Source organism: Diplotaxodon limnothrissa, linkage group LG6 (genome assembly GCF_057381915.1).
Source record: "Diplotaxodon limnothrissa isolate DT_005_m linkage group LG6, D_limnothrissa_male_GT1.1, whole genome shotgun sequence".
Lineage (NCBI taxonomy): Eukaryota > Metazoa > Chordata > Actinopteri > Cichliformes > Cichlidae > Diplotaxodon > Diplotaxodon limnothrissa.
In genome coordinates, this window is record NC_140601.1 from 26,128,751 (window position 1) to 26,147,857 (window position 19,107).

Here is a 19,107-nt window from a genome sequence, read left to right on the forward strand (position 1 = left end):
GTAACTTTAATGATATTCTAGAAGAACAAAACTGTAAAATGCACAGTAAAATACTTTTATATTAGGATTTTTTCCTACAGTGCTGCCATACCCGCGACCTTGTGGTTGTTAGTTCACATTCATTGGCCGATGCTTAGCGTCATGTTATTATGTGTCCCAACATCCAATGGCATGTCACATTGTTTTCATGGCCACACCCTCACCCAGGTGCAGAGGCCTATTTCTGTTCAGGAATGTTGTGAATACTTTGAGATTTATATTAATTGCAATTCCTACCTCTACATTTATTTTTTAAAATATATAATTAGCACAGCGTGGCCGTGCAATGTTTTTTTTTTTTTTTTAGTTTTTATTCCTATTAATTATATTTTCACTTGTTACCTATGAATTATTGAATCAGACCTAGATGACATGAAATTTTCAGCACAATTATAATTCAAATACTTCTTTAATTATTGATTATTCTCATTAATTTTCGATCATTTTATATATTTTTCCATAGTATTACATTTGGATTTAACAGATCATTCCCTCACATAACAGACAAATATTTGTGAAATTATGATACATTTCTGAATGTATTTTTACAATCTAAATATGCATATGTACAAAAAAATATATTTAAAAAACAAGTAAATTGTGTTTTACTATATGTACAGTGATGTTATGTAATTTTACCTTTGACATGTAAAATCACAGTCTACTTATGTAAATTTCATGATATTCTAGAAAGACAGTACAAAACTGTAAAATATACAGTAAGATAGTTTGACATTACTCTATTTTGGAACAGTGTATGCTTCATCTCCTGCTTTGCATTTGTGTGCTAGCAGTGTCCAAGCGTTTTTTTCCCCTTCTCATACCGCCCCCCCTCCCCCCCGCAATGGCTTTAAAACCGTTTAAAACAATCTCAGATCTTTTATTTTGCAAGGCCTTGGCTTGAATGAAATGTCCATAATTAAAGAACAGATGGATCTTTGTATTGCAAAACAAAGAAGGAGAAAATGCCATGTTAAGCTGGCATTGCATCATACTGTTGATATAACCATTTGTTTGATCCAAAGAGATGATGTGGATTGAAAATGTGCCAGGGTGCATATCAGGGGAAGCTAATATCAGCGTGTGTAATTACTGATAGCCCAACGATCGCCCTCTGCTTGGATAAACCCGATTAGGATCGACTAGGCTGTAAGCCTCTCTAATCCACCGTAAGGAGAGAGGTATGGATGCAGGGAGGGAGGAAACTCAGAGAGAGACAGGGTGGCACATAGGGTGAAGGGGAGAAAGGGAAATAAAGATAAACAAGGTGCAAGAGGATGAAAAGCAGACAGGAACAAGACAGAGAGAGAGGAGAGAGAAGGCAGAGAAAAAAACAGGCGAAGAGAAGCTGCACAGTGTGTCAAAGCAGATCACTGCCCGCAGGAAAAACAGGCAACAACACAGCAAACTGAACTCCCTCCAAACCGCTTTTATCTCCTTCCACTGTGGTTTTGACCTTTGCCATTGCATCCGAGAGTTCAACCACATTTTATTTTAAATCACGTTCCTGCTCTGTTTGCAAAAAAATTTTTTTGTCTTTAATTTTCATTATATTCTGCAGATCTCTGTGCATGGTTGCTGTATGCACAGACTGTAGGTAGAAGCTGAAATGCAAAGTGTCTAAGTGCTGACTCCTCCTCCTCTGGCTGCATAATAAAGTCCAGTTTGTAAGTTTATCGGGTCACAGGGGCAGCTACTTAAGCAGAAAAACACAGAGATCCATGCCCGGTTACCAGAATAAGTTTGTAAGTCTGTAAGAAAAAAAGGCCCAGGTCTTTGATGGCACCTGTAAATGCTGAAGCAGGGTTTACCTTGAGAGTGGCAAGGTGAGAATTAAGTTGGTGGTATGTGATTAACACTGTCTATCAGCAAGATTACACAAAAACCACTAAGCTAAAGTTAATGAACAGATGGACAGGTGGGAATGGCAGAGGAGCAGACTGTTAGATCTGTATCCTTTCTCTCAAGAAACAGGACCCTGGCACTGAACCTCGGGGAAGATGTGCTTTTCTAGTTTAAAAGCTGCTTTGTTGTCTTTTCGTCTCAAAAGATGCTTTGCAAGACTTTATCTAATTACGGTCATCTCAGTTAAGTAAATTTGACTTGAAATAGCTCTTGAGTAAATGGAAGGGAAAAGAGAAAAGGGAGAAAAGAGCGTGAAAAGTAGGTGGGGGTATAAAGGAAACAAAGGGAGGGAATGTGATCAGAAAACACAGAGGAGTAACAGACTGGAAGAGAGACGCGTGAGAGGGAGAGAGAGTGAATGAAATAAATGCAATTTCCATGATCAGTTTAAGTTTGAGACCATTAGTCCCTGTACGTGTGTGTGTGTGTGTTTGTGTGGTGTGTGTGTGAATACACCGTAAACTTGTGGGAGCCACACAAAAGCCCACACATATGATGTGATACAGTAGATTCCCGTGATATGAACCCCTGTGTGGTTCTCACATACGGTGTGGGGGGAAAAAAATCAATATAATCACAACTATAGTGTTACCATCCCATTTTTCACTCTCCCTGTGAGAGAGAGCACGCACTACATAAAAATTAATTTCATTTCAGCCTCAGATAAACCAGTGAGTGTCAGAACTCAGGCCACGCCTCTGTGTAATTTCCACTGTAAAAACTGAGGGAGAGTGAGAGAATCCACAGATTTCCTTGTCCTTTACTGACAAAGCTAAAGTGGCTCCACTTAACTGGTCAGAGGCCATAAATGCATTAAGAGTTTTCTTTGCATTAGCAGGCAACTTCTTGTGCAAACAACCACAACAGCAATCATGAGAAGTCATTTTGCTGCTGATGAGTCTGCAGCTGCTTCTTGAGGTTATAAACTTATAAAAGCTCTTTGAGAGAGGCAAAGTTTAAGTCTTTATTCCTTTTCTAAGGAAGGAGCTGATGTGGAGGTATGTTTCTAGTGACATTTGTTTGTCGGCAAGATTACACAAAAACCACCCAGCTGAACTTCATGAAACCTGGTGGAGAAGTGGATAGCGACCAGAGAAATACCTCAATAAATTTTGTTGTGAATCTGGTTTACTTTTCTTAAAATTACAATATAGTACATTGGCTTTGGTGAATAGCTCTTGTGTTTTTAGAACCTCTGGCTTACACATAACATTGTTTAACATCATTTATTTATTGCTTATAATTTGCATTAGTAACAACTTACTTGCTATAAACCAAAAAATAAAGAATACAGATAAAATAGTCCAAAACTAAGAAATAATAACGTTAAAATTGTGCTTTATTGAAGTAGTCTGCATAAGGAAATGTACTTAGTTGCTTCTACTGCTGTTCCAGAGATGGCTTAGCTGTAAAACTAGCATTGTCCTTGGAAAAGCTGCAATTTTGCCCTCACAACCTCTTTGTGTTTTAGTTTTTTATGATTACCTTGTCCAGTGAAGTTTCACTTCTATCAAAGCCAGCTAGATGCAGGGAAATGCATGAACAACTTACTGTCCAGAATAGTCTTTGAAATACTTTGGTATAGCTGCTATCTTTATTCATTTTTGCAGCATATCCAAGTAGTATAAGCTGAACATTCAGCCTTGCTGAATGTCTGAATGGAAGCAAACTCCTGCAGTGAGATTCTACAGTCTTGCAGAAACATTTCCAAAAGAGTGGAGGCTGTTCTACAAATGGAAGAGTGCTCATCTTCACAAAGAATATCTACATGTCCATGCACTTTTGTAAAATATATTCAGGGGTGCTTACCTGGCTTTTTGTAGGTAAAAGGTATCCTTAGAAGTGTATAACTTTATTTATAATAAAACTGTGTAATACATTAGTTGGCTTATATATTCAAATCTTCAAAATAATAAAGGTCTAAACATATTTCAGTGGAAGCCAGTACCACCTTTACCTCTGGCTACACATTTTTCCATGGATAGACAGAAGCCAACAGATTATGAGAAACATCAAAACATTTCGAAGGACTGAATAGTTCAGCTGAAAACACATTACACTATATTAAGTGTGGCATCCCATGATATACTAAAAACAAAAGTAGATTTATTTATGTCAATTTACCAGGCGGTAATGCAAACAAATGGGAGGCTGAAGCGTCTACATGGCCTTTTACATGAGGTACAGTGTGTGCCCCAGGCCATTGGCTGTACTGCCTTCAGACTCAGACACAACTTTCTTAAACAGATCAGGCACTTTGATCATTTACAGCATAAGTGCAGGGGGGAGCTAATTTAATGAACGATGAAAGCACCATGGTAAGACGTGACACTGAGCCTTCGTGCAGGACAAGGAGCTTGAAACTCGCTCAGCTAAATGGAGTACACAGTGTTTTTTTTAAATCATCTGGACATGTGCTTATCCTGCTCTGCTATGCTTCGCATGTGGTGAGGCCCCGAGGGGCTTCATTTTCCCCAATGCTTGTGGAGATAGGAATATGAGAAAATTTGCTACCAGGGTTTCAATCAATAACAACACTTATACTTTCTTTAATAAGATGAAAAATGTAAAGCACATTGCACAAGTCTTATGCCAACCCAAGTTTTGTAAATGTTTGCTTCCAAGGTGCCAGACTTTCTTCTTATTCTTTAAAGTGGTGTTGTTCAATATTTTTGTTCACCACTGCGCTTTCCGGGGGGGTTTCTGTGGACATTGGCTGCTTTTTCACCAATATTCAGTCCAGTCTTTGTGTCTGACCTTTATCAGGTAAATGTGTTGTCAACACATAACGAAATCTTCACAGAGAAGCTAAGATCAGATAATAAGCCGTATGCTTTGGCACTTTGGTAACTTGAAGCCTGTCAAAAACCACAAAATTTGTTCCCATTTATGAAGCGCAAGTATGTAAGTTCAATAAGGAAGATTAGTATTGACTCATCTGTCTGCTTTCCTACGTGGTTGGCTGTCAGTCTATTCTTTACATCACTTCCATTTTCCCACGCTGTAAAACTCAATGCTGACATCATTGCTTTAGTCCAGTCATCTTTCTACCAATCAGCCTCCACTCTATGTACTTTACATCGCACTGGGCATCTTTCATTCTTCCTTGCAGACTCCTTCATGCAACCCACCTCCTCCCCAATTCCGCCTCATGCAAACCACTCATCCAAGCCTCCATCTTATCTTCACCACCACGAGAGTCTAGACTGCGGAGCGAAAAACTTGACATAACTCAGGATATGTGCAGGGTATCCATTAAAACCATTTGAGGAAACTGGAATAAAACAGTAAAAAAATAATAAGTGGAATAAGTGGCAGGCCTAAAAAACTCTCTACAGCAGATGAACAGTATCCGAACGCCATGTCCTTAAGAACTAGAAGAAAATCTCACAAAGAACAGACCCAGGAGCTAAGAGTTGCATCTGGCCTCTTCAGAAATGTTCTCAGTGGAAGGGCGGATAGCAAGAAGCCTTTCTTAGTGAAGGAAGGGAAGAGAAACAGGGACAAAAGGCTGGGGTATGCCAGATTACATGAGAACTGGACTGAAAATTAGTGGCAACAGATCTTTTGGAGTGATGAATCCAAATTTGAAAATTTTGATTGGAATTCTCACTATGTACAGAGGAGGTCAGGAGAGAGCGTACAGCAGTGAGTCTCTAGGGCCAACTATAAAACATGATGGAGGCTCTGTCTGTCTGACTGGCATCGGCTTCATTTCTCATAATAACGATGCTCCCAAGTACAGTGCCAACGCAGTAACAGTATACCTGGATTCAAAAACACAGAAGGATCATGATCAGTCATGGATTGGCCTCCCCAGAACCCAAACCTCGGAGAACAGAATAAAAAGGCAGCCAACATCTGCAGAAGAGCTTTAAATGCCCTTCAGGTTGTACTGAGTAATAAAGTTTATCATAGCAAAGTTTCACTTTCTCCTAAAAGAAAAGCAGAGCTGGAAAAGAGATTGAAGAAGCACTTTTGGTCATACATTTGGTGGTTACTTTGAAAAATAATCGAACTAATTGTCACAGCACAAAATAACGTTTTATTTAATTCTCCTGAAAGTTAAACCGCCATCATTCCTGTTACTGAATTTTAGATTTTCTTTCACTGTTCACGTATTTAAAAAAAAAGCGACATAAAAAAAGGAGCCTTTATTCTGCCCGCTGGGGGCGCTGTGTTTTCTCCTATCACTCTTGACATTAGCGGGGTGCCACCAATCTCTTCCGGGTTCACTCCGACTCGCAAAGGTTGGAAATGAACCTATGAAGACATAATTTATGTACATAACCACGTTTCCCCGATAAAGGGAGAAGTTGTACTGTTATTTTTGGACCTGTGAGCTTTATTGAAGCTTGTAGCTGTTGAAGCCGCTGCTGGTTTAGCTCTCCGTGTAAGTTGAACATGTCTGTGGAGGAAGCGGACAAAACAGCCACCACTGATGCCAGCGCCGGAGACGAGGAGGAGGAATGGCTGTATGGAGGTAAAAACAACCACCTGACGTCCGCAGAAACGGTTCCTTCGAACCGACAGAGACGTGGAACACGATCTCTCTCGCTATGTTCCTAATTAACTGCTAACCAACAGATATCACTGTGCGCTATCCCGTTAATCACGAGCGTTAGCCTGGAAGCTAAGCTAGCAGCGGGTTTTTGGTCGGCCTGTTGTGGCTGCACCGCTCGAGTCAAATCATTTGAGTGTTACTCTGGCTTGTTATAACTTTTAACTGGACTATGAAGTGGCGTATGTATTTTCTGCAGCTCACCTTGTTAGTTTTAAAACAAAACTTTAGTTAAATATATATTAGATAACGATAAATGAACTCAGTTGCTTTTAATTTCTATTCCAGATGAGTCGGAGAGCAAAGACGAGGATGAGGAAGCCAAGCTGAACGCTGCTGTCAGGTAACTATAATTCAATCTTAGCCTGGATTTAAAACAAAAACCCTCTGTGTGTAACACATTTCAGGGTCAACGAGCGTTGGCAAAGTAACTAGCAAAGGTAATATAGTTCAGTACAGCTATCACTTCTCACGAACTCTAGGAGTATTTAAATTTTTAATAATTTTTAGATTTATTGAGGTGGATTTCAGCTGATGCTGTATCCCTGGGGAGGGACAAAAGGCACTATTAATAGACACTCAGAGGTCACTTTATTAGCTGCACCTTGCAAGTAACTGGGTTGGACCGCCTTTTGCTGTCAGAACTGCTTTAATTCTTTGTGGCGTAGATTCAGCAAAGTGATGGATGATTTCATCTGAGATTTTGGTCCATGTTGACTTCATGACATCACACAGTTGTTACTGATGAATCGCTGTACATCCATGAGAATCTGATGAGATATAGGTAGGCTGTTTAAATAATGCTCAGTTGGTGTTATGGGAGCCAAACTAAAAATATCTCCCACTCCATTACATCACTAACAATGCTAAGTGGCAGCTACAAGGCAGGATTTGTCAATGCTGTCATGATATTCGTGCCTACCATCTGAATGTTGCAGCAGAAACCAATTCTTTGGTTGGTTATTTGGTTATATGATCTACTGCTGCTGTCCTCAGCTTGAATCAACCTGACCATTTACCTTTGACCTTTGGCATTGAGAGAACTGGATAGTTTTTCTTTCTTTATTTTCCCAAGTCCATTCTCTGTAAACCCTAGAAATGGTTGTATGGGAAAATCCCAGTGGATTTCTGAAATCAGCCATGTCATGCTCCCAAACTAAAATCACATGCTAGATGCATTTACTGCTATGTGATTGGCTGATTAGATTGCTTTACATCTAGTATGTTAGAATATTATTGAAAAGAGAAAATTATGAGGATGTTGTTTGTCAGTCGTTAAAGCTACACATCATCTCTTCATTTATACTCTGCTACATGTGCTGCAGATGCTGATGGCACTATTGCTGCTGTCATAGATTCATTGATCCTACAGGGGGAAACTCTGTTACAGCAGCAGCACGAAGAATAAAATTAGTGTAATTTAATCTAATCTTGTTTAGTAAAGGTACCTCTGGCTCATAGTGAATGCTTTATAATGACACCATTATTAAATTATACCCAGCCTTAGACAGATTTATCGAACATATCTGTGACAGGCCAAAAATAATTTTGGCTTACTGCTATATCATCACTTGGGCTCCACCTAACATACAGACATCTTACAGTTACATTATGTGCTTAAATTTGAATAACAAAAGTGGTTAAACATATTAAAAAAAACCAAAACAAAAAAGGCAGCAGATCACATGAGTATGTGTACATATCTAGTTTAATTAAAAGCTACTAAGGGAGACTTAAAAACAAACGAATAGTCTTTTGAAACAATTTTCTCCTATTTTTTTTTTCTTTTTTACATACAGATAGATAATAGGACAAAATGTAACACCTTGAACTCTACAGTGAGGTCATGCTGTGGCAGCTTTGTTTTAAGTGACATTTTGGTGGCATGTTTTGTTTTTCTAATACTTGTTTTCTTTAAGATAAGGGTCACTGCAAGTAAATATAGTGTATAGTATAGTGATAATAAGTTATCCTTTGATTAAAAATTTCTTCCTTATTAGAATGGCCTCTGTTAGGATGTCAGTACTCTGATGACTGAATAGTTTAAAGAGTATGAAAATGATGTAAATCAGGTGTTGTGGCCTTCACAGTCACCAGATCTCCACCCAGGTGAAAAACTTTGTGAGATTTTGGACCCAGAAACTTTGGACTGAGAATAAATTTTATATTTGGTCTGTTGTGTCTAATGTTTTTTTCAGTGCCCCTGCTGATGCTTCAACAGATGATGCTGCTGCGCACGCTACAGGAAATGGAGTTGCCTCTGAGGTGTGTAGCTTACATGCACAGTTTCAATAATTTTTGTTTGTTTTTATTACAAACTTATTTCCAACTCAATGAATGTTTCTTGTGTTGTTTTTACTTCTGGATTTTCAGGCCACAGGTGAGGCTGCAGGCGAGGATGTGGAGAGCGACAGCGACAGCGATGATGACGACGATGATGTCCGTGTCACGATTGGAGACATAAAAACCGGAGCGCCACAGTACACGTACGTTTGAGGCAAATTGTGTTGTTGTACATATTTTTACAGTTTGTGGCTGGTTTATATAAAAGCTGCTGGGTGAGGTTTCTGATTCGGAGATGGCTCATCACCTTGCTTGTACCTTCCTTGTGATGTAGCGTGGTGGTGTCAGCATCGTGCTCTGTGGGGTGCTTCTCAGGAGCAGGAAAACTATTTAGAATTTAACAAATAAATATTTCAAAAAGAACCTCGCAGCAAACCTCACAACGCAGCAACTTTAGATTAGACTATCAGTGCCACAGTAAATGTAAGGAAACTACGAACGTGGAGTCGCTTCAGGAAAATTCTGACTGTCCTTGAGTCTCTGAAATAAACAGAGATCCCAATTGAACATTTGTGAAGAGATCTGTAAGCTCCTCCTGAGAGGATCTGCCAGGAAGAATCTCAAATGTCATAATGACTTGATATGGAATCCTAATGAGTGAGTCAACACTAGCTGTTTGTACTACAAGCTTCTTAATGCTTTGACATGACGGAGTTAATGGACTTTTTGATCCACTTATAAAACAGGATGCTTCAGTGAACACATAAGTTCAAGTGAGCTATCAACAGCTAAATAAATGAATTTGCTGAAAAACTGAAAGGGTAATGTGAATATGGTAATTGTAATTTGAAGTTTATGTTGGGATGTTTCATTCAGAGTCTTAATACTGTTGCTTTCCTCCCAGAACTTATGGAGCCCCACCTGTCAACCTCAACATCAAATCAACAGGCTCCAGACCTTATGGACAAGGTGTCGTTCTCTACTGGCTTAATCTCTTTTTCCCTGAATAAAAACATACAATAAAGACAGTTTGCCTGTTTCATTACTGTAATGTCATCTTGTAACTTGTTGTATTGTTTATTTTCAGTTTCCGCAAAGCTGAAGGGAGTGGATCTCGATGCACCTGGAAACATTAACGGTGTTCCAGTGCTAGAGGTGGACATGGAGTCTTTTGAAGAGAAACCATGGAGGAAACCAGGTGCGTGTGTGCTTGTGTCTGTGTCTTTGCTTTTATAGACAAAATATTTAAAAGCCAGAGGCTGCCTCCAAAGGTGAGTAAATAAGCATTTTATATCATATGGAGAAAAAATAAATGTCTTACAGATTTCATTTTTACTACCGATCTCTCTCTTTTTAAATGCTTTTTATTGTGTTAGAAATCAAACACACAATTTATTATTATTATTTTTTTTTACTCTAGTGTTCCCCCTTCCCAAAAAAATCTTCTATAGTAGAACAGCTCCAGCTAAACTGACCGAAAGAAAACATTGAGTCTACGAGATCTAGGTAGAAGAATTAAAACTTGCAAGATTTCTGTAGGTGAATCTATGAAAAGATTGTAAACAGTAGCCTGCTGTGGTGTTTGTCTATGGAGCCATCATCTTTCCACTTTCTGTAGCTGTACGACTCATGGTTGGTCTTCCAAGTATTGCCAGCCTTAACAAAACGCTACATGGTGGAGGCACTCTTGCTTTGTGGTCATTAACACCCTCTAATCAGAGCCTAAAATGACTAGCGTGGTTGTGCATTAGTCCTATGCACAGCTCTGCAGACCATTGTCTACATTTTGTATCTGCTTAATGTCACGGTCTGTGACAAGCAGAAGTCACTGCTCCTTTTATCTTTTGCATCAAGAATGTAGTAGAGATTTTCTTAATATTTTAGACACTACAGTGTGCAAGTTGCACGATGTTTGCTGTTTAGTACACAAATATGACCATGTGTCTCTAATTCCATTCCATAGTCCATAATTGTTAGTCAACAGAAATATGGTATTAATTTTTTAAACTGGTTGCTATTCCTTCCTTTTTGAAAATTGCAAGGTTGACATCGTGGATCCAGTCTTAGCTAAATCTGTAAATCCATATTTGCTCCTCAGTAAAAAAAAAAAAGAAAAGAAAAAGAAAATCAGAGCACATCTGATTTTTTTTACAGAATTTCATAAAATGTGCATGTTTTTTGTTTTTTTTGTTTTTTTTCTATGTAGGAGCCGATCTGTCAGACTACTTCAACTATGGCTTCAATGAAGACACATGGAAGGCTTACTGTGAAAAACAGAAGAGGCTGCGTATGGGCCTGGAGGTCTCTACAGTTGGCTCAGTGACAAGCAAGATCACTGTAAGATATCACTGCACCACTGCTGGCTCTGTCTTTGTTTTTGTACTTCAGCTCCTGCTTCCACCAACCCTCAGTTTCTTTTTGAGCATTTTATTTGACTTTATACAACGTGTAAATGCCTAAACGTTAGCAGATCTAACGGCTAAATGTTTCATAGCTGTTCCATACAGGTCACAGGGCTACGTAACTTAAAGGGTAAAGCTGTCTGACCTCACTACACGTTTTAGCTTTTGTCTTCAGTTAACCACCAACACAGAGCATGTGGTAATGTGGCTAAATGAGTAAAGGCTTGCATTTTTAGGAGGCAGGTTCTACAGGGTGTTCACACAGGAAGCGATTAGCAATGTGGTAGCAACCAGAGTCAGTGACATGCTTTGATGTCAGTTGACCTACAGGGGAAAGAATAAAGACATTTATGTCATGTTATTTTTGTATCTAGGTATTTTCCTGGAAATCTACCAGCATCTGAATTTTAATTGTAAAAAATATAGCCAATGTGTTTCCAAAAACATGCAGCTACACAGTGACTTCAAAACCACAATGACAAATTTAGAATTTCGTGTACTGCTGCATGACCATTGCTTGACCGTATCTACTTTAAAATCAGCACCCTTGTTCTCCTTCAGAAGATGCATGAATTTTTTTGTGTGGCTCTTTTCCAGGTTCAGCAGGGCAGAACTGGTAATGAAAAAGACATACCCAGTTTGCCAGTTCACACCTCAAAGCCAGACTTCACATCTCCTGTCAGCTTGTATAAGTCTGCTGTCAGTCAGGTCACCAGGTAAGACTCCTGCCTCTACATTCACATGTTTAATATTTGGTAGAGAAACACACTTACAGTTTTTCAGTAGAGGTTAAGCGCACAGTGAAATACATAATCCAGTTATGGGGCTAGGGAGGGTTGGATGAAGATGCTTAAAACAACCACATACAGTTAACTGGCCATCTTTAACGGAAGGACGAGGAGTAAATTGTTGATGGTTTTGGTACAAGAAAGTTAAAATTTCATCAGTTTATTGTGTTAACAGTTTTTAAATCCAACATTCGCAGGCACCATCTTGGGTCATAAGGAGACACAAACACACTGGGCCACTTCCAGAATAATCACCAGTGTGCCTGTGGTTAAAATGAGGCGCCTTCCCATGGTTTTTATTATGTGTGTTACTCTCATTACCCCTGTCCTTTGTCTCAAAATGGTAGGATCTCTCCCCCTCAGTGGACTGGCCCGCCTCCTCAGGACATGTCTTATTATACGTAAGTGGGCATGGCCTTGTCCCTCCGAGGTTAAGGGGGCCTGATGGGAAATGCATAGATGTTTAAGGAATGGGCTTCTCTGGGTGCTTTTGAAGCCTCAAAGACAGCTTGATTTTCATTCTTGTTTCTTTCTGTTTGTGTAGTTGACTTGCATGTGTCTTTGCAGCTTTACAGCTTAAGCAAAAGAGAAGAAATGCTAACAGCAGGCCAGTTAACTATGTGAGGTTCTCATATCATATTCAAAAAGTTATTAGTTTCATTAATAATGATATTTATTTTAGTTGTATTGTAACAGTATCAGAAACTAACTTTAAAATATAAAATTAAACTAAACCTCCTAGGACCTGGTGTATGTGGACATCACATTTTGGGTTGTCTAGACAAAAATACTAAATTGTGCTCTACAAGGGCCTGATATCCACTTACGGGGACATTATCTTGCCACTGTTCTATCAAAATTTAAAACAAGTGTCCTCATTTGTGGATCTCATTTTTGTCATAAACAAAAATCAGGTAATTCTTTGTTTTACATTCATCGGGTCCCAATCAGCCCAAATAGCAAAGAGAAATTGAAAATGCATGCATGGAAGAGTTCGGGTCTTAGGAGGTTAAAGCTAATAAAAATGACAAATACTTTCAACACAAATAGGTGGAAAATCCATTTAAAGATGGCTTCTCTTTTTAAACCGCTATTTTCTTAAGTGTGTTCTTTAATGGTGTTATAGTTTTTATCTGAGACCCAAAAGGCTGATTTAACCAAGCGTAAAAAGAAAGTTACAAATTGTTTTAGATCTAAACTTTGGCTGATTGTTGCAGATATGATGGTGTCATGGTGGCTCTGCAGCTAATTGAATTTTAATTTCAGTTAGAGTGATGGCTTCTGCTGATTTATCAAAACAAGATAATCGAAATAAAACAATAATTGTGCCAAATTTTGTTGTGTTGTAATGCTCTAAAAGTCCTACATCACTTCTTGGCAAATTCAAATTTACTTATAATTTAACGTAAAAATTAAATTAATAGTGTTTATCTCTAAATTTAAGAAGAAAGTGTGAGTATTCATGGTAAGTAGCCTTTATCTCAGTGTTGTTGTTTTTGCCATAGTTAATGAGTACTGTCGTTATGTATGCTGGTAAAACAGCATAAATAACCATACGTACCCCTGGTTTACTAAATTACCAGACAGAAACTGACACTTTTTGGTGAATTTGGCTTGTAATTTATTTGCTCATTATTTTTGACTGTAGTACATTTGAAAGTAGCTGGAGCCCATTTTCTTTGGATCCTGCTCGGTACCATAATGTAAATTTTTAAAAAATTGTCCTTTTTTTTTTTTTTTTTTTTTTTTTAGGAAATCGAGCGGCACAATCGATGTGATTGGTGGACAGTTGGCAACTATCAGCAGAGTTGAGGGTCGTCGCCGACATAATCTAGAGGGCAACAATATTCAGGTACAAGCAAAAATAGAAACTCGCAAGAAAAACCTCCAGTTATAGTTTGTTTATGCGTCTTTCACAGTGAACATAAGGCCTGATTTAGATTTCTGTGGGGAGTCTTTTTGTAGCTTATGATGTAACCTACATAAGTGGCCAGCATTGTTGTTGGCATTTATGCTCGTGCTGGTGTGTTAATTATCTTGTGGTCGCGCCCCAGTGTTTTATATGCACACCCAGCCGATAGAAACAAATAAAATGCTTGGACTTTTTTTCCTTCATGGATTCCCACTCTTTGTTGTGGGTTTTGTTTTTCATTTTTAGAGGCAAACATTTTTTCTTCTTTGTATGTTCCCTCACATCCATTAGGATGGTTTCAGCAATCTCCCTCTAGGAATTTGCTGACATTTGTGAGTCCTTCTATGAATCGTATTCCTTATACTGAGCAGTGATTGTTATTCTCTCACTGATGAACTCAAAAACAGCAGGGAAAAAGTAACTGGAAATGCAAAGGGGAGGAATCGACAGTACTGACAGTAGTTCGGCACTTTGTCCACCTGACATGTTTCTAGTGAGGTGTACACTGGGTTACGCCTCAGGATTTTAGAAGGCTTTGTGGTTACACAGTATGGCAAACTCAACTTCTGATAGCATCAGTCAGCTGTTTTTAGTATGTCGACAGACATTAAAACTGTGTGATGTTTGCTCTCTCTGTGTTCCTCCTCACCTCTCTGTTGTTGTGCAGGTGATCTCTGAGCACTCGACATCAGAGGCTGAACCTGCTCCTGCTAAGATTCCCACATTCTTCCCTCCCGGACCACTTCCTCCAAACATTCCCCCACCGCCATTTCTCCCTCCGCCACCAAACGTCAGTACTGCACCTCCACTCATCCCCCCACCCAGTAAGTTCAGTTTACTGTTTATCGTTATTATCATTATTATCATTATTATTGTTATGCAATATTTTCAGCATGTTTACTCTCTTCACTCCTTCTGTTTCTTTGTAGGGTTGCCCATTACTGTCCCTCCTCCTAGTTTTCCTCCACCAACTAGTGGGCCTCCTCCTTCTATCATCCCCACTATGGACAGGTAATGCGTCTGTACACACATACACACAGTTGCAGTTCAACTCTAGCACTTTAAATATGGATGTTTTTAAAGCTAGTGCAACATCATAATGTATAGCTTGAAAACAACTTGACATAACATAAATATAGACATGTATTCACAAGTGTTTTCAGCTGCATTTTACACCTGTGCACACACTTTAAGTCCATTTACTTCTTTGTACTACCCCAAACGTGCACTGGGGCACTGACCTGCAATTCAGTGACACTGTATAGGTATTATATAAAAGGTTTGTTTTGGCCTTTTTCTTTCTTTTTTTTCTTTTTTTGGTGCAAAGTTTAAACACACACACATAGTTATTCAAGCTGTGCAACCTTGGGTTAATGTCTAAGGAAACACAGCCTCATGTTTTTTAATGTGTTTTCATTCAGTTCTAAAACTTGAGAAAAGGTATGATGACTATATAATGAAACATAACAATGCCATTGGATGCTATATGACTATATGAACAGTAATCGTTGCGTCAGTGAAAAGGACAACACGCGCACACACATACACACTGAAGTAATGTTTCGTTTCTGTGTGTTTTCGAAGCAGCCATCCAGGAGGTTATGATGGACGCTCTGTTCCTCCGTATCCGTTTCCTCAAGGTACAGACCAATGTAATCTGGTGCTGTCAGTGACAGATGTGGCAAACGTTACGAAAATGCATGTTGATGCATACATTTGCACCATCACCATTTGTCGTTACATATTTTTATTTAAATGAACTCCAGCTTTCCCTCTTATTTGTTTTCAGGTGCTTACCCTCCCCCCATGGTTGGAGGTGTGCCTCCTCCGTGGCCTCCGATGATAGATAACTCCAAACCTTGGGACTATTATTCCCGCCGAGATGACAAAAGAGACAAGGACAGAGAAAGACCCAGAGAGAGGACACATGAGCGGGAACGAGAGAGGGAGCACAGCCCTTCAGCTATGAGCTACACCAGGTACACCAGCAGGACAAAAACAGAGTAGTGAATGGGCTGCTGGGGGATTTGAATGGCATCTGTAAAGCCACAGAAAGGGATAAACAAATAATTTGAGCAGTTTCTTTTCAGCTGTTCGTGGGTATTGGTGTATCAGTGATCATACATATAGTCGTCACGCGGTTGTCAAACTCATCACAAATGTTACCGCGAGCAAATTAAGAGTAATAAAAGAAAAGTGAACAATCGATGTTAAGACGCTGCTTTAAACAGAGACTGAGTTGTTTTATATGTAAATGAAGTAAATTCTTCTTTCCTTTTCGTCTTCTACAGCGACGAGGAGCGGTATCGGTACCGTGATTATCAAGAGCGTGGTTACGCAGAACGCCACCGTGACCGTGCAAGCCGGGAGAAAGAGGAAAGACACAGAGAGAGGCGGCACAGAGAGAAAGAAGAGGGGCGCCACAAATCCTCACGCAGGTAAATGAACCCAGAGTTTTTCTTTCACCCCTGTTGTGTAACTAGTTTATTTGCCAAACTGGAACATTTTATTTATTTGGTTAGTTTTCTGGTCTTTTAAAAGTGAAAGCCTGTCACATAGTTAACGCTGATGAAAGTTGCTCTCTGTTTTATTTATTGGGCTTAGTTTAACTCCTGTGAATACTATAAATGGATACTTTATGTAAATATTCATGCATTTCTGCAGACAACAAATTTTGATTCTGGAGGTTCTGTGGTTTCCTGTTCAGGGCAATCATATATGAGCAGGCAAAAAAGGGATTGCATTAAATAAACTCTATTGCAATTTTTTATTTTTAGAACTAATGAATAATATCTGTATCCTTAAACACTGATCACTGGGAGGAACAGGAAGTATTAGTCCTGATACACACCAACAAGTCAGATGTCTATTCATATTAATGTACAGAATTCACCTGCTTGCTGCTACTACTGCACATTCACCCAGTGTATATACACTATATGTCTGTATATATATAATGTTCTTCCTCTACACCCCCCCCCCAAATTTTTGCACATGTCGAGGAGCGTGTCAGGCTACATTTCACTGTGTGTTATACTTGTATAACTATGCATGTGACAAATAAAGAACTTTGAACTTGAACTAAACCAGAAGCCCTAAAATATTGGCTGTTATTGCGTAGACAACACACACAGGGTTCCAAGATGATTGGACTTTTAATCACGTAGCGTTGGTGTTCTAGAGCTAAGCTTATGCTGTGAAATGAAATGTAAACATGTGAGTTAAACAGAAATATTTTAGCTTTTACGAATTTTCAGTTGTTCCATATGAAAGTAGAGTTTAAACTAAAAGCAGTAGCAGCTCACGAAGTGTTAGTTTTATCGAGATCTGTCCTTCTAAAACGTTGAGATTCAGTGTTTTTAAACAATTAAAAAGTCAGCTGTAAACTGAAGTCACAGTTTACAGCAACAACAATCCCCCCCAAGAATTTTCAGACAATTTGCTGACGTCATTAAAAATGTCATATGTGTGATATGAGGATCGAAATATCAGAGGAACAAAATTGCTCAACTGACAAACCCTGAAAATATGAAGGTTTTTAATACTTTATTTTCTTTCCACCTCTCCGCCCTGTCTAACCCACGGTTCCTCTCTTCATTCTCCGTTGTCTTTGCCCTCTCTTCTCTATTTCTCTTCTTCTCACCTTTCATCTGTATTGATCTCAACCTTTTTTTGTCCGTGTCTCTTTTTCACCTCCTCTTCCTTCCCATCTCCTTACACCTGCCCTTCTCTTCCGATCATTTTTTCTCTCTCCTGTTCTCTTCACCTTTCATTAGCAGCAGTAGCAGGAGGAGGCACGACAGTGAGGAGGGGGACAGCCACAGACGGCACAAACACAAGAAGAGCAAGAGGAGCAAGGAGGGCAAAGAGGCCAGCGAGGAGATCAGCGCAGACCAAGAGAATCAGGAAGCCATGGAGTAGCGATGACCACTTCCCATCTTTCATCCCTTCATTTGTCTCCATGCTGACCAGAAAGGGAGAAAATGAACGAGAGACCAAGAAAACCAGAAAGTGGCTGAGTGACAGATGGACCTGTCACTCTCCTCTCCATCAGTCTCCATTCTCCTCCACCCTGCTGTCATTCACCCTCACCATCACTTCAGAATAAATGGAGCAAAGGAGGAGGTGAAGGAGGAATGGTCATTCTCCTAACCCATCTTTTCCATCTGATCAGGCAAAACATCATTTGGTCTTTAACCACCTCATTTTTCTCTCTGCCCCTTCTTTCAGAGCACTGCTGTAAATCAGGCTCAAAGATTTCACTGTATAGTCGCTATGATCAGCAGAATTTGCTCTTCTTCTGTTGTTTGTATGTTGTCCATTTGTTCTTGTCCCCAATGAAGACTTCCTTAGAAAGCTGTCAGTTAAGTTCAATTAAACACTTTTTGATAAGATGTCTTTTTGTGACTTTCTTGGAATAAATACTTGTCTACTGTTTTCATTTCTCCAGAGCCTAATAATGTTTGTCATTTTTAATTTTATAGTCTCCCCATTATGCATCTTTAGCTCACAAATTTATGAAGTAGAAAATATGTATGGTTCTTTTCAGATTAATTAAAGAGGACTTCATACACACTTTTCTATATTTTTATTCCTGGACTTTTTTTTTAATATAAAAAACTTTGCGTGATTCAGTCTAAAAATAATGCTTATTTATGTAACGATGAACTTTGGAGTAGTCCCTCAGTTCATCCATCACCTGAATCCAGACTTGGGCCTTTAGACATCTTTCTTCTGACGGACTGCATCATAAAAGACGGAGGTCAGGTGGGTTGGTTTTTCTCTGCTCATAAAGAAGCTATAAGGAGAAAAAAATGTCTTAAGCTGAGCATTTTGAAGTTGATGTGTACCCTATGCACACAAACTTTATTTAAAAAAAGGAAACTTTAATGTGAGGATCAACCATTGAAAAAGTACATGACAAAATAAAAATCACAGTGGACCCTCTTTGACTTCAATCATTGAGTTCGTGTAGAACAGGTGCTAATTCCAGGCCTCAAGGGCCGGTGTCCTGGGTCAACACACCTGAATCAAGTGATTAGTCCATTACGGACGATCTGATTTCCTCGTGTCAGCGTTGTTCCCACATCATCATAATTAATGTTGTTCCAGGTTCAACATTGCAAGTGACCAATCACCTTAGATGTTGTCCCTGGGACGACATCGCGTAGATGTTGTCCCTGGGACATCGTGTGATAGCTTGTTAATAATGGAATG

At 39.2% G+C, this 19,107-nt stretch overlaps 1 protein-coding gene across 5 annotated transcripts; it reads left to right on the forward strand.

The window, feature by feature from the left end:
- Positions 1-6,180: 6,180 nt before the first annotated feature.
- Positions 6,181-18,244, forward strand: fip1l1b (FIP1 like 1b (S. cerevisiae)). 5 transcript variants are annotated; one of them, XM_085356016.1, is made up of 16 exons: positions 6,181-6,427; positions 6,794-6,848; positions 8,704-8,770; positions 8,879-8,991; positions 9,693-9,757; positions 9,876-9,986; positions 10,995-11,125; positions 11,788-11,906; positions 12,326-12,379; positions 13,731-13,830; positions 14,558-14,714; positions 14,820-14,901; positions 15,475-15,530; positions 15,680-15,869; positions 16,182-16,328; positions 17,667-18,244. In XM_085356016.1, exons 1-16 carry the CDS (start codon positions 6,349-6,351, stop codon positions 17,809-17,811), a joined length of 1,671 nt encoding a protein of 556 aa, XP_085212142.1. In that variant the 5' UTR covers positions 6,181-6,348; the 3' UTR covers positions 17,812-18,244. The 5 variants fall into 5 exon arrangements, with proteins under 5 accessions (XP_085212142.1, XP_085212144.1, XP_085212143.1 ...); XM_085356018.1 differs by having other exon boundaries at positions 17,670-18,244; XM_085356017.1 differs by having other exon boundaries at positions 15,478-15,530.
- Positions 18,245-19,107: the final 863 nt, after the last annotated feature.

Bases quoted from the DNA above. Each gene is read 5' to 3' on its own strand.
- fip1l1b (XM_085356016.1), top strand. From the start codon at position 6,349: ATGTCTGTGGAGGAAGCGGACAAAACAGCCACCACTGATGCCAGCGCC. The intron at 9,758-9,875 runs GTGTCGTTCTCT...GTTTATTTTCAG, and splicing joins CTCCAGACCTTATGGACAAG to TTTCCGCAAAGCTGAAGGGA. The intron at 11,907-12,325 runs GTAAGACTCCTG...TCAAAATGGTAG, and splicing joins GCTGTCAGTCAGGTCACCAG to GATCTCTCCCCCTCAGTGGA.